This window comes from Eretmochelys imbricata, chromosome 25 (genome assembly GCF_965152235.1).
Source record: "Eretmochelys imbricata isolate rEreImb1 chromosome 25, rEreImb1.hap1, whole genome shotgun sequence".
Taxonomy (NCBI): Eukaryota; Metazoa; Chordata; order Testudines; family Cheloniidae; genus Eretmochelys; species Eretmochelys imbricata.
In genome coordinates, this window is record NC_135596.1 from 15,639,437 (window position 1) to 15,654,858 (window position 15,422).

Genomic DNA, 15,422 nt, shown 5'->3' on the forward strand with positions numbered 1-15,422 from the left:
ATAGCCTCTGTCCTTCATGCCATTGTAGATGTTTTCAAGTATTTTGGCATTTCGTCTTTTCGAACAGAGTTCAGCCAGCAGGGATTTGTCTCCCCGTACAGCGATCAGATCCCATACTTCCCGTTCAGTCCCATGCTGGAGCTCTTCAGCGATTGTGTGACTTCATGGTCTTCTGTGATGATGAGCTCTGTCTGCATGGTGACTTGTGCAGGTGAGATTGCCATGCTGGCCAAACAGGAAATGAAATTCAAAAGTTCGCAGGCCTTTTCCTGTATACCTAGCTAGTGCATCTGAGTGGAGAGCGCTGTCCAGAACGGTCACAACTGAGCACGCTGGGATAGCTCCTGGAGGCCAATACTGTCAAATTGCGGCCATGGTACCCCAAATTCGACCCAGCAAGGCCGACTTCAGCACTAATCCCCTCGTCGGGGGTGGAGTAAAGAAATCGATTTTAAGAGCCCTTTAAGTTGAAAAAAAGGGCTTTGTCGTGTGGACGGGTGCAGGGTTAAATCGAGATAATGCTGCTAAATTCGACCTCAACTCGTAGTGCAGACCTTAGAAGAGCAGCAAAAATAAGCACCTGGAGAAACTGACTTACAAGCAATTGACTAAAATAATTAAACACAGACCACTTTTTAAACAATGGTCTGGGTATGTTGAAGGACTGGAGTGGAAAGAAGGCATGCAACATGATAACAGTTACTAATATTTTTAATATCCAATTTTTTAAATCAAGATTGGAAGATTTTCTAAAAGATCTGCGCTAGAAACTATTTTGGGGAAGCTCTCTGGACTGTGTTATGCAAGAGGTCAGTTATGCAAGAGGTCAGACTAGATGATCACAGTGGTTCCTTCTGGCTTTGGAATTTATGAAAAAATCTAATTGGTGCAAAAAACACCAAGGAGGGAGAGGAGAGGAGAGGAATTGTTTAAGGAGATTCGTTATAACTATACGTATCAGGAATTTCTAAGGTACCTATCTGGTATCTAAGCACCAAAGAGTAAATTGCAAGAAAGCCATGAGAAACAGAGCTGGGCAAAGAATGGCAATTCCATTTCACTGAGAATTTAGAAATTTGGTTTCATAGCCATTTGAAACAAATCAAACAAACATTTTAAAATCCTCCATGAAACAAAATTACTGTTCTCTGCCCAGTTCTACTGGGAGTCTCAACCCTAAAGCAGTCAGCCTGGTGGGTTGTCCTGGAGCCAGAGACACTGGAAGGCTGGGCTGCTTGACATGTGAGAACCCCAAATCCCTGGGCTCCCAACACCTGGTCAGCTCCTAGGAGGGCTGTTGAAAAGCCTGCAAGCCCGGACTGCTGAGGAGCTGGGCAGGTGAGCTGTTAGGAAGTTTCCAGTGGAATTTCACTGATATCAACAAAGCTCCGCAAAATGCTTAGATTTTGATGAATCATCAAGTTCTGATGAAAATGTTTTGTGTAAATATTTCCAACGAGCTCTAATAAGAAATCCAAAAAGGTGCATTCTCTCCCCTTACACCTCCTCCAAAGCACAAGGGCAAGTGTTCAGAAAAGCATATCTCGACATATACAATGGGAAATAGCTCCTGGGAAAGGCTTGATTAAAAAAGCGTGTTTTATATTTTCATTTGGACAATTGTAACTAAAAATAAGGGGATTAAACTAATTATGGACTGTTCGGCACTTCTGTGAATAAAAATATTTCTAACAGTATTCTTGTGACATTCTTTAAATTATTGTCACTGGTTATGTGTCCACCTTATTTGAATCATTAGAGTTTCTCAGGATGCTATGCAGTGAGTACTTTTAAGAAAAGCTTGCAAGGGTGCTTTGCCAAAGAAAGTACACTTCTCTTGCCAAATACAACGGTATGACTCCATTTTATGACTAGCAAACAAAAGTTGCCTGTCATTATTTGATGGTCAGACAAACTATTAACCCCACTCACATCTATTCCCCTGATAAGTATAACCTCAGAAGAAAAAGAGAGCGCCTTTATGGTAAGTAACATTTAGAAACCCTCTTCCAAGGGGTACTCAGATCCTATAACTTCAAGGTCTTTTGATCTAAGCAGTCTGAATTAACAGGCGTCTGTTCTGCAGGTTTTTCTGTTACAATGCCCAGTCATGGTCTGCAGCAACCTGAAGAGCCAAGTTCTGTGCTTATCACTGATGGCTACCATATACGAAGAATGTTTATCCCAACTCCTACGCCACATGCCCCAGCACCACCTTCTTTCTTCTCCTCCCTTCTGGCCTTCATCTCTTATTCTGTTGTCAGTCTCTCTCCCTTCCTGTTATCTTTCCCATTTCTTTGCTTCTTTTGCAGCCCATGACGTACGGTGGATACAAAGTAATAGGGCACAGCAACAGAGGTAAGCTACACAAGAAAGGGACGGAAAGAAGAGTGCAGTATAACCAAGACAACTTGTATAAGGAAATGAATGCTCGCAGCACTCATTCAGTGGCCCTCTGGCCTGGTGCTTTATAAAATGCCATTTCTTTGCTAATGGTGTTGTCAGTGATATAAGGCACCTGCTTGCTCAGGCAACATGAGTTATTTCAAAATAAAATAAAATAACCCAAGTCAGAGATTGATTCTTTTTGATCACTGCCTCAGGCTATTTGCCTGGAAAAGGCTACTGGTCCTGAAAATACAGTAGTTGTGCTGGTCTACTGACATTTTTCTAGCACAGCTGATAATGGGATTTTTAATTATGTATTTGTATTGAAGCAAGCCCTGAGACTCCAACCAGCATCAAGGTCTATTGTGCTAAGAGGTGTACAAACACAAGAGTCCTTGCCCTAAAAAGAGCTTACAATCCAAGGCCACAACAAAACAAAGAGCGAGCAGGATACAACTCTAAAACAACATGGTCCAGATGGTTGTGAGCTTATTCCTAAGAGCCTTATGAAGGTGGGTGTATTTAGGATCTCTTCAAAAATGCAGTTTGTGCTATGAAACAGTCAGGCTTACAAACAATCCCGACTAGAACGTATTTTAGGGGGCTTATATACTAATTCAGTTGCCTAACAGTCCACATTTGGTTCAGGTAAAGGAATGATACAATCTCTCAAGAGAGTCACCACAACAAAAAGAGAGGACAGAAGGAATGGAAACAAGAAATCAAGAAATTTGCTGCAGTGGTTTCCCTACGTGGGTGCACTCTGGTTGGTACTCCAGAAAATGAGTCGAGTTACTGCCAAGATGCGGACATTGCATCTCACTCTTGGAAGAATCATACAAAATAAAACCAGAATAATGCATGTGCGCCAAGAATGAAAGATGGAAGACTATCACAGAAGGGATACGCAAAACAGAGTTAATTAATTATGACTGTTTACACATTTCTTTATCCCAAAATGATTTATACGAGTTGCATACACCAGTGACGCTAACTCTGAGATGAAACACAGCAGCTGTTTAGTAATGTTCAGCAATGCTACACAACTGTTGATGGATAGAAAGTGACTTTTTACTGACAGACAATCTATAAATTCGCCCTTTGGATATGTTCTTACCCTGACTGGCAGTGCTGATGCCCAAGTGAGTCAAGTTGGCTGCAAGATTTCCGGTGCTATTGGAGCTACTCAGGGATGGGAACGTGGATTCTTCAGGATCTAGTGGTGTTGGGAGGGGAGAAGGGAAATGGATGTTTGTCAGGTCTGGCAGAGAGCCACCTGTGTTATGTGCAGCAGGAATCAGCGTTGTAGTGTTTTCCTGGTCAGCTGATGGAAAGATGCTAAATTTAAAAAAAATACAGTAACAAAAGTCAGTTGAGATTTTAGTCTACATACACACTTCCCACATGATATACAAAAAGAAAGTTTATCTGAAGCGGTCATGCACAAAGCTATGTAAAAAAATATACAAATAAAATATTTAGAGTGGTCACTGTTATAAAGTTTTAACGTTTACCCACAGTTGTCACATGGCAATATTTTCAGTGGGGTTGCAGCTGTTTCCATATTATTTAGAAGAGGGAACTACACTTTGTGCATTTCATGGTGATTACGATCATATAAAGCCTATGTCTAAGTGATGAACTCTCCTTGAAGATCTCAGCCCCCAGCTTTACAGATTGTGAATCTGAGGCACAGAGAGGTCAAACGATTTGTCCGAGTTCACACAAAACATGCCTAACTGGGAATAAAACTCAGAATTCTTGACTCTCCATCTCCTGTTTTAAATCACATGTACTCTGTATAATTAGTTAGAGACTGAATCTAGAACATTTTTTTAATGGTTTCATCATCTGGGTTACCATGGCCAAGCAAACCATGTTCAAGGAACATTAGCATTCACCATGTTTTCAGTGTTTAAAAGTAATCTGGTTAGCATTGTTTCATTGTCAGTATAGAGGGAACCTTAATCAATAGAGCTTATGGAGCAGGCAGTGAACTTTCTACATGCATCCCTACAAAACCATATACCCCACTCCCAAACTTACTTGATTCCTGGAACTTCACATGATTTAGGCCTCAATGACCCTGTCTAAAATAGAACAGAAAGACACTGTGAAAGGCAAAGAAATGTGGAAAACAACATTTAGGAAATAATTTGTTTTAAAAGATAGGAAACCTACTAAATGAAACCTAAGAAAAGCAGTTTCTCATATGCTCTTAAAAGCCTCTTCTTGCTCAAAATGGGTGTTTGGTGCCACACCAAAAAAACTGATCTCAGCATGGACTTTAAGCCAGCTAAGCTTCAAAGTTCCAATGATAAACTAAACAAAATGAAGACGGAGCAAGAGTAAAACATCACCTGCTTAAATTAGCAAGCAAACATCGACCACGTCATTTTTCTTATTAAATCTAAGCCTATCGCTATACGTCGGGGTTGTCGACATTAAACGAATGAAAATCTACAAACTATCACAAAAACGCTAACTGAATGACAGAAAAGCAAGTAGCACTTTAGAAAAAAACTTGGAAAGTGCAAGACTGGTATATCAATAAAACTTTAATAGGTTATCTAAGCCCTTATCTCCCACTTCACAGTGCCACACTCCAAAAGCGCCACAGCATAGCAACTTTCATAGCAATGGAGGAGAAAAACTCAAAGCTCTTTAACACTTGCTCTATGAGTCTGCAAGGGGGTTACACAGAAGTACTTGCTCCCCATATCTCCCAGCTCAGGATATAAACTCTGATCCCTAATGTTTGTTACATCAAGTATTTCCATTTTGATATTTCCTGAAAATCTGCCTGGACAATTGCAGGGTACGTTCTACCAAAACAGGATTGCAATCTTCCTGATAAGATATAATAGTATGAAATGTATTCATTATTGCCTTTGCTAGCATATCTTTGTGCTAAAAGAACAGTTATTAGAAAGTAAAAGCTCTCAGATGAGGTGTAAGACTTTGCATCCAACTGTCATAAACCAGACACTCAGGCATCAATAGTACATCCAGAATACAAGTCCTACTTCTATCTTACTGAGTTCCACGAGCTTAGAGAAACTTGTCTCCTAGACACTTTATGGACATGAATACTACAGTGGTAATCCACAGAAAAAGAACCTTGCAGTCCTCCCAACAATGTCACTTTCAAGACTTCTCATATGAAAATCCCACATGATGGCAGCAGTCACTTTGTATGATCACAAAGCCAAATTAGCTCAATCTGCATGTAATACAGGGAACGATCACTTGATTAACCAATGCATGGCTTTTTATAAAATATGCATACCCTTTTTAGAAAGGTTACATTTGCTAGGGACTGACTGTTAAAACACATAATTCCCAAGGTAAGCAGGGAGACCGTAGCAAAGAGAGAAGAAAAGAGAAAGCTGCCATGCTGAGAAGCCACAATTAGACTTTGAAAATACTTTAACACAAAGAACAGCTCAAGAAAATCATTAATTCAGCCTTGATTTTGAAGAACTTCATGAACCAAACATCCTTTCCCTATTGGTTCTTTAATATATTTTTTCTAAATAAAAAGTTTATTAATATTCAATAATTCAGACCTGCTTAAACATCCAGACTTATTTAAGCATTAAAAAAATATTCAGATCTCAAAAGCAAATGCTACCTTTGCTACTTCTATCTATCTAGTAACCAGGCTGATGGGGGAAAGCATGGAGACAATAGCAGCTCTATAGGAGCAAAATAACTAAAATCCTGAATATTTACCATTTGTTTTACAAACAACAAAAATCTGATCATTGTTTTGGTGTGGAAGTTGCCTTGAGAAATGCCACTTAGACAAATTCACAGAAAAAAAGAAAAGGAGGAGAGAAAAAAGAGGCAGGATGGTGAGTGGTAGAAATAAAAGCAGAGATACAAGTAGGGAAAGAGTGCATTTTATTTTATTAAAGTAGCTTTCTGCATTTGAAAAGATGATGGAAGAATGTTTTAATTCTGTATTTCATTCATGTTGTTCTTACTGGTGCACTGTTAATGCAATAGCGCAAGCTAAGGATGACATATCAGCCTTCACTTTAAAATTTCCTGGAATCTGTCAATTCCTGACAAACCTTAGTAAGTGAAACAAATGCTTGGGTACTTTTTTAAAAAAGCAATTGCATAAGGGACCAACCTATTAATGGAGTTTTTACATGCAAACTTAACATTTACAGATAAATTTTAAAGCAAGACAGCTGAAAATCATTTTCTGCTTTAACAGTCTTCCAAGACTCAAGTATAGAATACAGTTTCCGCCGAGACAGTTGACAACAATAGGCACAGAGAGATAGCTATACTGCTCCCTGATCTCACTTTAGGTTGTTTGTTGCAGAATATAGAACTTCAACTCAAGTCTGACCAAGCAAAGTTCATTTCAATTCAACATTATTCAAAATGTTTACCTAAATATATTTACAAAATACATTGTCTGGACTAGAACATCTGAACCTTACAAAGATTTGGCATTTCTACCTTTTTAGTGTCCCATGCTTGTTTAGAAAGGGCTTTGTCTGTTTCAGATGTGCTTTCCTCCATTCCAGGGACAGTCAATAATAAGACTAGAAAACAGAATAAAAGTTAGCACACCCTATTATAAATCTGCTACATCCTGCAGAAACAATCATATATTTCAGTCAGGAAAAAATGTGGTAATTTTTTACCATAAATAATTCCTATTCTCAACTAATAAATAAGATGCATATTTCAAAATAAAACTATATCCAGATCACTAAAAAAATGTATTTCACCCCAAGTGTAGTTCATCAGCTTTCTAAAAAGCTATTTGTTTTTCCATCTAGGACAAAAAACTTTCAAAAGCATGTAAATGACTTAGCCTAAATGATATATGTGTGTATCATTTGGACTTCTGGGGGCATATCCCATGGCTCTCAGTGCTACAGTAAGCTGAACCACTCTATGGCTATGTCTACACAGGGATAAAAAAACCCATGCCTGGCCTGGATCAGTGGACTCTGGCTCGCAGGGCTCAGGCTGCAGGTCTGAAAAATTGCTGTGTAGACATTCAGGCAACAGGCTGGGGCCCGAGCTTGGGGACCCTCCAATCTTGCAGGTGGAGCCCCAAGACCTTGAGTCAGCTGACCTTCCCCAGCTGTGGCCACATAGTGGGTTTTTTCTTCCTGTGATTCTTTCTCAATTAATTGAGAAAGAACTTGTGTGACCTTCTTGACACACAGGAGGACCTTTGGGAAGGTACTAGAAGACTATCAGCACTCAAATGATTTAGCTCTTGTCCTTACTGTACAGAGGGCAGGTTACCAGCCTGAGTGAAAGCTGTACCCAGGCTCTATAACCCCAGTTGGGCCAGCTAGCCAAGAGTTTAAAAGCATCAAACCTGGGCGAGCGACTTGTTGTACGTGGAGGGGAGAGGGGTGTTAGGGGCAAGACCCAAGTAAGAGCCCAGGTTAACTCTGCAGTGAAGACATACCCTTATATACCTTTGAAAATTTAGTCCAAATCTGATTTAGACTGCTCAAATCTAGATGGAGCACTGCATGCTAGGACCTGTAGTTTCCCCTTTGAGGCGGTCCCGTTTTTTTATCTGCTCTATTTTAAGTCCGTGATATGCAAGACTTAAATGCTTCTAGTGAGTTACCAACGTTGCCCCAATGGGGCAAAAACTAGACATTTCCACTGGGATAGGAGAAACTGAATTTATACTATTTCTGTGGTCCAGGACGTTTATGGGTTCAAAGTTGGAAACAATTTCATCATGCAAGCAGCAAGACTGCATAGTGACATAGACAGAACATCCATACAAAGCAGATTTCCATCTGCAGAAACCTTTCTAGGCTATGACATATTACATTATGGCCCCAATTCAATAAATGCATACATGCAGACTTTACAACCCATTTGGGTTCCATGCAGGCACAAAGGCCCACGTGCATGCATCTGATTGCAGGACCAGAGCCTACGTTTGAAAAGCACTCTATAAATTTGTAGTACTTTGTAAAAGGTCATTTATATCGTGGTGTAAAGAGTACATAATAGAAGTTACAATGGAGAATGTGTGTACTTGACTGTTATATATCAGTATTACTGTCTATTTCTTCAAGGACTAAAACAAAGTCATTTTAGATGCATCTGTAAATCTCACTGCATAGATTAAAGGGCCTCCAATATATTTTGGAACTGGTAATAGAAGCAAAAACCAGTAGAGGGCACCAAAAATCAGTAGTGGTGTTTAATGGTTATTGCTACCTGTCAGTAGTGACATTAAAAACACCAACCTATATTTCTAAACATTGGTACTGAGGTATAAGACATTGATTATTTGCTACCCATAAGAACTGGAGAAGATCCCTCTATGGTGCCATATTTGAATCAGGTTTCCATCATAGCTATTTGACAAATTTTGAAAAAGTAGCTTACAATGGCTAATTTAAAAAATGGAAAGCGAAAGTTACCAAAGCCACCCCTAAATATTTAACAAAAGGCCCAGGTAGTTTTACTATTGTCATGATCCCCAACACCTGCCCAAGGGGAGAATCAGACTATCTGAACCTAGGTAATATTTAGAGTTAAGAGCTTGCACATTGAACAATAAGTGTTAACAGTCATGTGTTTTTCAATCTGAACACTGGAAGTTTTATATTTTGAGGTAAGGTTGGTCACTGGAGGAAAGCCCTTGAAATCTGTTGGATTAATTTACTGGAAAGGAAATGTAGCAGTCCTAAGATTCTGAAGCCAGAATTAATTTAAAGAATTTGATTTTGTTTGCCACTTGCTTTAATATTTTATGAGACTGCCAACTTGGAATGTTTGTCACAAGCCAGAATTCATCAATCAACAAGTAACAAACTAAATGAAATGCCCAAAATAAACCTTGTCAATTACAGCAATTTTCCCCAACAGTTACCAGTACTACTGATACCACGGGGTATTAAATCTTGGTTAAAATCGTCTGGAATACATTCTCTTTGTGAAAAGAGCTTTCACTGTGACCTCTGGTACCCAAAAACTTGTTGCCACCAAATGATTGCTCAATGTTAAACAACATAGGGATCTCAGTCCCAGTTCTAAAACATGTCCATAATGCAAACCATCACTACAAACTGGAGCTAGTTGGAAGCCCCGAAAGTAGTGCCAGCATACAAATCATGGACTGGCTGGTCTAGGAAATCTAAACTACCTTCTCACTCTTGAAGATGGGCCATGCCAAACAAGGCTGAAGTAAAATGCCAGGATAGAGTATGAGAAGCCTGCTCTATCGCTGATAATGCTCTACTTCTTTTGGATTTCAGTCTCCAGAACTGTCATTGAGGCACTTTTCTCCGGCACCAACCACATTTTGATAATTCCTGCAGTCCCACTTATACGGGAAAAACAATTTTTTAATGATATCAAGTTCTGAAATGGATTTTCCATTTCCCACCCTTCTCCCCCACAGAGTTTACCTCTTTTTTGCTGCATGTCTTGTGACCCTCCTGAAAAGGACTCTTGTTGAGCTGGGGTCATTGTACTTTGATGCAAGGCAGAATCTGAATTGGTCCTGGCAAGAAAGCAAAGAAACCTGTTAGATTTTTAAACTAAGGATGCTTATGAGGATAACAATCCCCTTAGTCACATGGGAAATTCAGCAAATTAAAATAAACCTGAAATACCACTTTGTAATTGTAAAATATTACACTGGGATTATGCTGGGCAAGATTTCTTGATGAAACGATCAGATAACTTTACAGAACTGAATTTATTACACGTTTATAGAGTAACTGTTTCAACAAAACAACGGAGTTTAGGAGGAACATCAAAGACGAACAAACGAATCGCTACAGATAGAAAACTATCTGGGGTGTGCTCTCGCTGGTACCACTGGGGCAGCGTATGGTCTCAGAGTAAGCAGCAGCACTTTTGGAGTTGAGAGCAATTTATAAACATTGCTTAAGTGTCACAGCATCTCTGCGAGGAAGATATCACCCACATTTTACAGAAAGGGAAACTGACTTGCCAAGGAACATAAAAGTAGCCTGTTATAGAGCCAGAATTAAACTGTGGGAGTCCCAGGATCCCAGTCCTCTACTCTGCCACTCTTGCATGATGATGTGTCCTCAAACTGGTAAGCACAGCATACCACATAGGCACTCCTTGTTCCCAACTGTGGTGCAAGGGGCATGACGGTGGGGACAAATGACTACATATTCTTTGCTCACTGATTGCTTGTGAAGAAAGACCAGCCCCACTTCCAATGTAGTGGTAAAAACCTATGATTTTCTAACTCAGTAATTCTGAGCATCTTACCCCTCTATAGACGTAAACCTGGGAAACTTTATATCTCAAAATCTAATTATGCACTGGCATACTTTAAGTTTAAAAAACACTCTCTTAAAAGAATCCATACAGAGTTCAAAAAACATTAAGTTCGAGATTCAGTTAAAAAAAAAAAAACACACATGGCAATCCAGATTACCCTAAGTACTGTAAGCTGCCACAGGGAAAAACAAATGTTTCTTGCACTTCTAAGGGTTGTCACAGGATCTAAGTCTCTGGACCAAATACCAATGCACATGGAATTATGCCACTAACCTTCTCCAGCTTGTATCCGATGGAGGCGACAGATACACAGTGCCATATGGACAACTGTCCACGTGATTCAATTAGTTAAGGGGGAGAAAACCAGGAGCCTCTTGTTTAAATAACAGGCCCATTTGAAAGCTTTGAACAAGGAATAATTTAAGTTACTTTGTCAGAGCCAATACACTCTAGTGAGAAAAGCAAAGAGCATTTCTTTGTGGAGGAAATGCTGATTTTGGCATGACATTTCAAACAAAATATGCATGTTAATGGTGGCTTTGTAGGTGCTGTAGGAAAGGGTGTTCCTACTTAAAAATTCAAGCCTGACAATACATAAACAAAAAATGCTTATACCTACTGGGGTGGAGTGGTATACAGGGAGTCATTCTCAACAGTCAAATGAAGGGGTAATCACTCTCCACCTTCTTCTCAAACGTTTTTCTTGACCTCCTCCCGTATAATCCTACATTTTCCCTAGCCACACACACTATTGTCAAAATGATCCCCTCTCCCTGCTACCCACCAACACACACACACACACACACACACAGGCTGAAGTCGTCTCAGACAAGTCGGGGTGGGTCATGAAATATGGCGCCTTGCTAGGAGCACACAATTCAACCTATAGCTTCAGATACAGTTTATTCCAACTACACATCTCTCCTCCCATCATACACACACTAATACTGCTCCCTCCGTGTATATAGGTTGTATCACAACTTTCCTCTAAAGAGAGATATCACATAATGCCACTCAGCTGACCAGCAGTTGTCACTTTTGAGTAACAGGAGGATCACCCTCATTTCCAATAACTACTCTCACACTGGCACTTTTAAAGCTAGTCAACAGCAATAAACTAATTCTGTTTTATGAAAGTCACCAAGAAATAGTGCTTGGCAGATACTGAACTCATATGAGTCAGCTTGTAATAGAAATGGAAAGAAATCACCTGCAAAAAATTCAGTCCTGGTTCTGCTCAGTTTTGAAAGAGGAGTCAGACCCACCAACACTGCCATTTTGCACTTCTGTTGTATTTTTCACAAAAGGATCTCAAGGCACTACCTAAGCCTCTCAACAGCTCTGGGAACTAAGTATGTATTATTGGCCCCTCTTTACAGCTGGGGAATCTGAGATACAGAGAAGCAAAGTATTAGGATTTGTGAAAGATCAGAATTCCATATAGCAATAAGGAGACTATCCAGTTACATTACACTGGATAATGCTTCAGAACAGAAGATATTAACTGTCCAGAGTTCAGAAGAAACGTCCCCTACAAGCAAGACAGTTGGTCCATTATGGGGTTTTTTGCACCTTCCTTTGACATGATTCACTGTCAGAGACAGGATGTGAGACTGGGTGGATTTCTAATCTGAGTCGGCATGTTCTTATGCCCAAAGTCACAAAATGAATCAGTGGCAAAACCAGAATGGAACTCAGGAGTCCCCCATTAGAATCCACACTCGCGCTCTACAATGCTTGGGGCTTATCTATTCATTTATTTAAAACAATTTGTAAAACAAACTTTAAATACGAACAGTGCTGACGAAGGCAACATTTTAATGCCACACCATAAATCAAAGGATATCTGCCTTCCGTGTTTATCCACAGACAGCGGACGCCGGTGTGGTGACCCAAGGCGGTTTCTGTCACGATACACTCTGTCCACCAGACCATGATGCCGAGTTGTCCTACTTGTATCCAGTCCAGATGACTGAAAAGGAGTCTAAGGGAGGTAAAAAGTTATCAACAAAAAAATACATGCAGAAACCACCCGGACAGAATCAATATATCCACAGCTAGGCCTGATTCTGTATGCACTAAAAATAAACCTATCATCATTTGGACAATGTAACTTTTTCCTTAAATGTAATTTTCATATACTAGACAGATCACACTATATCTGGAATGGAGAAGCACTGGAAACTACCTCCCAAAAGAGAGTTTAGTAATAGGGGGAGGCAGACGCAACAGATTTCCTAAATTTGCACTATTTTTCCAGCCTTTAAGTCCTACCCCATCTTTGAAATACCAGGAATGATAGAAATGAGTAGAGTAATCTATGAACCTACTGCTAACTAGTGCATAAGTTACTCCTGGTGTATCATGCAGCATGCATCCAGAAGGAACATGCTGACAAATGGAGCTTAAACTTAACCATGAAGGCAAAAGATGCAGGAAGGGGATTCATCGAGTACACTGAATTCTAATTTCAGATTCCTAACATTCACTTGATGCTCTGTAGGAAATGTCTCTCTCAAGGCATTTTTTTCACCCCCTCTCATCAGCATCATAATTATATTAAGAGACACTGACAAAATAAAAATATCAAAACAAGAAATTTCCTTCTCATGTTGCTAACAAAGATGATTAAAGCAACAAACATTTTAAAATTGAATTTACTTTCTAAAAGTTTAATTTAGATTGGGAAGACAACTAGTCCGGTCAACTCCACTCTATGGATCTTATGCATTAGAACAATGTATATGCCACTAGAACTTTTACTATTTGGCAACAGGTTTCCCAGAACCCGAAGCTGCTGCAGACAAGACTTCCAAGCAATCTCACTCGAAATCCTCTACGTTATCACAGTACAAAGCTGCATAAGTGGGAGAACAGAATGCTCAGCCTCCACTCGTACATCAAGGGCTGTCCGTGAACCACGTGGGAAAAACTGGGCACTTCTCAACTCCTTGCCAACCATAACAGCTTTGCTGAATCCCTTTGCGCCATCTGTTTGGAAAATCCTAAATTTGCTCCTTCATTCAGGTCCTGCAAATACAGCGTATTGTCCGTCTGCCAAACCACAGAGCCATCTTGCCATTACACCACCGGGGATGAGAGGAGTCCAGGCTGCCCCGGGGCTGTGGTGGGGAGAGAGGACTCCCCCCCAGCCCTCTCTTGCGGCAGCAGCTCGGGGCCAGGGGAGAGGCGCCTCTCCCCCAGCTCTGGCGGGGCTGGGCTAGGCCGAGGGAGAGGCTCCTCTCCCCGGCTGGCCATGGCAAGTCCGGGGCAGGTCTGTGGTGGAGCTGGCGGGGAGGGGTGCCCCTCCCCACCACAGCACTGAGCCCCTGCGCAGGGCTTAATAAGCAGCTGAGCGGCTTAGAGGGAATTTAGCTGGTCCTGCATGGAGAAGACCCTGGGAAGGAATTCTGCAGAGCTTGAGCTCGAGGGGTGAAAAGAGGGCAGAGGATTGGTTCTGGGGAGGATGGAAGAGTTTTTGTTCCTTGGAGTTGGGAAATTATTACCCTAGTCTAGGAAACACAGGAGCAGAGCACTTAGAAACTGTAGCAACTGACATTATGTAAAACTTTTAAATACACAGAACACAAGCAACCTAAACAGAGAAAATTAAATGAGATTTTAAAAGTTTTCCATTTTAGTAATATGGGATATTGATCAGTAACATGGGCAAAAAAATGCATAACTAGGATTGTTCTGACAATGTCTTTTAATACAGGAGCAAGCTAAGCAGATTTAGTATATAAACCACAAATAATGAAATGAAACAAGCCACCAGTTTCAGGCATCATGAGAAAACTAATCTAGATAAAGGAGTCATTTCAAAAATTAGCCAGAGTATAACAAAACCTCAGTAATAGCCATATTGAAGAATGGAGCCTACTCTGAAGTTTAGCCACAGGACATTTGATTAAAGCATTTTACCCCCCCAAAAAAGGTGCCAAGAATATGCACCCAATTCCACAAAATATTCACGCTGTAATAGACTCACCTCCCACCCCCATCTTATTCTGTGGCTGGAATTATTTTGTCCAGTGTGTTTCCACTTGCGCCTTTAGACTGTCACCCCTTTGGGAACGGGTCCCATCATAAGTCCAATACTGGTCACACTGTGAATAAGGCCCTTTGTTTTTGGTTTTTTACTAAAAACTTTTACAAAAGCTATTACATGGTTTTTACCAATTTTGACCAAATTATGGACCACTCAAGTATGTAAAAACACTCATGTTAAGAAAATCTAACAGAATCACAAAATCATAGAATATCAGGGTGGGAAGGGACCTCAGGAGGTCATCTAGTCCAACCCCCTGCTCAAAGTAGGGCCAATCCCCAACTTTTGCCCCAGATTCCTAAATGGCCCTTTCCAAGATTGATCTCACAACCCTAGATTTAGCAAGCCAATGCTCAAACCACTGAGCTATCCCTCCCCCCAGTACATTAAGTAGATGTGCTTTAGTTTATGTCTAGAGGCAAGGCTGTCTTTTAAAGTAAGGCAATGTCGTGGCAGATATATGCATGCGCATGCATATGTGTGTGTATGTACTGTTGATGTACAGTCCATGAAATAAACCACAGCATTAAACTGCTTATACTTTCAATACACTTACTTGTCTTTATTTGTTGCTTTTTTCCTTTCCTCCTACCCCCCCAATATTTACCCAAGAAACTGTGAAGTCAATTTTTTGAACTGGTTTTTACAGTTTTTTTAATTTTTGTAATAAGCACCAATAAATTCCCAGGAAATTTTAAACAAATAA

The 15,422-nt window shown here is 40.3% G+C and overlaps 1 protein-coding gene across 5 annotated transcripts in view; it reads right to left on the reverse strand.

Moving 5' to 3' along the window:
- Positions 1-15,422, reverse strand: part of CRTC1 (CREB regulated transcription coactivator 1) — a 75,942-nt gene that overhangs the window by 25,392 nt on the left and 35,128 nt on the right. For all 5 annotated transcript variants that reach the window (XR_013348735.1, XM_077841922.1, XM_077841921.1 and 2 more), the window contains exons 3-8: positions 12,512-12,649; positions 10,939-11,000; positions 9,813-9,907; positions 6,868-6,953; positions 4,435-4,478; positions 3,506-3,726 (exon numbers count right to left, since the gene is read on the reverse strand). Coding sequence is in view for 4 of the 5 variants with exons in the window: in XM_077841922.1 (XP_077698048.1) it covers positions 3,506-3,726; positions 4,435-4,478; positions 6,868-6,953; positions 9,813-9,907; positions 10,939-11,000; positions 12,512-12,649 (646 nt within the window). In the remaining variant the exon portion in view is untranslated. The remainder of the gene's footprint in view (positions 1-3,505; positions 3,727-4,434; positions 4,479-6,867; positions 6,954-9,812; positions 9,908-10,938; positions 11,001-12,511; positions 12,650-15,422) is intronic.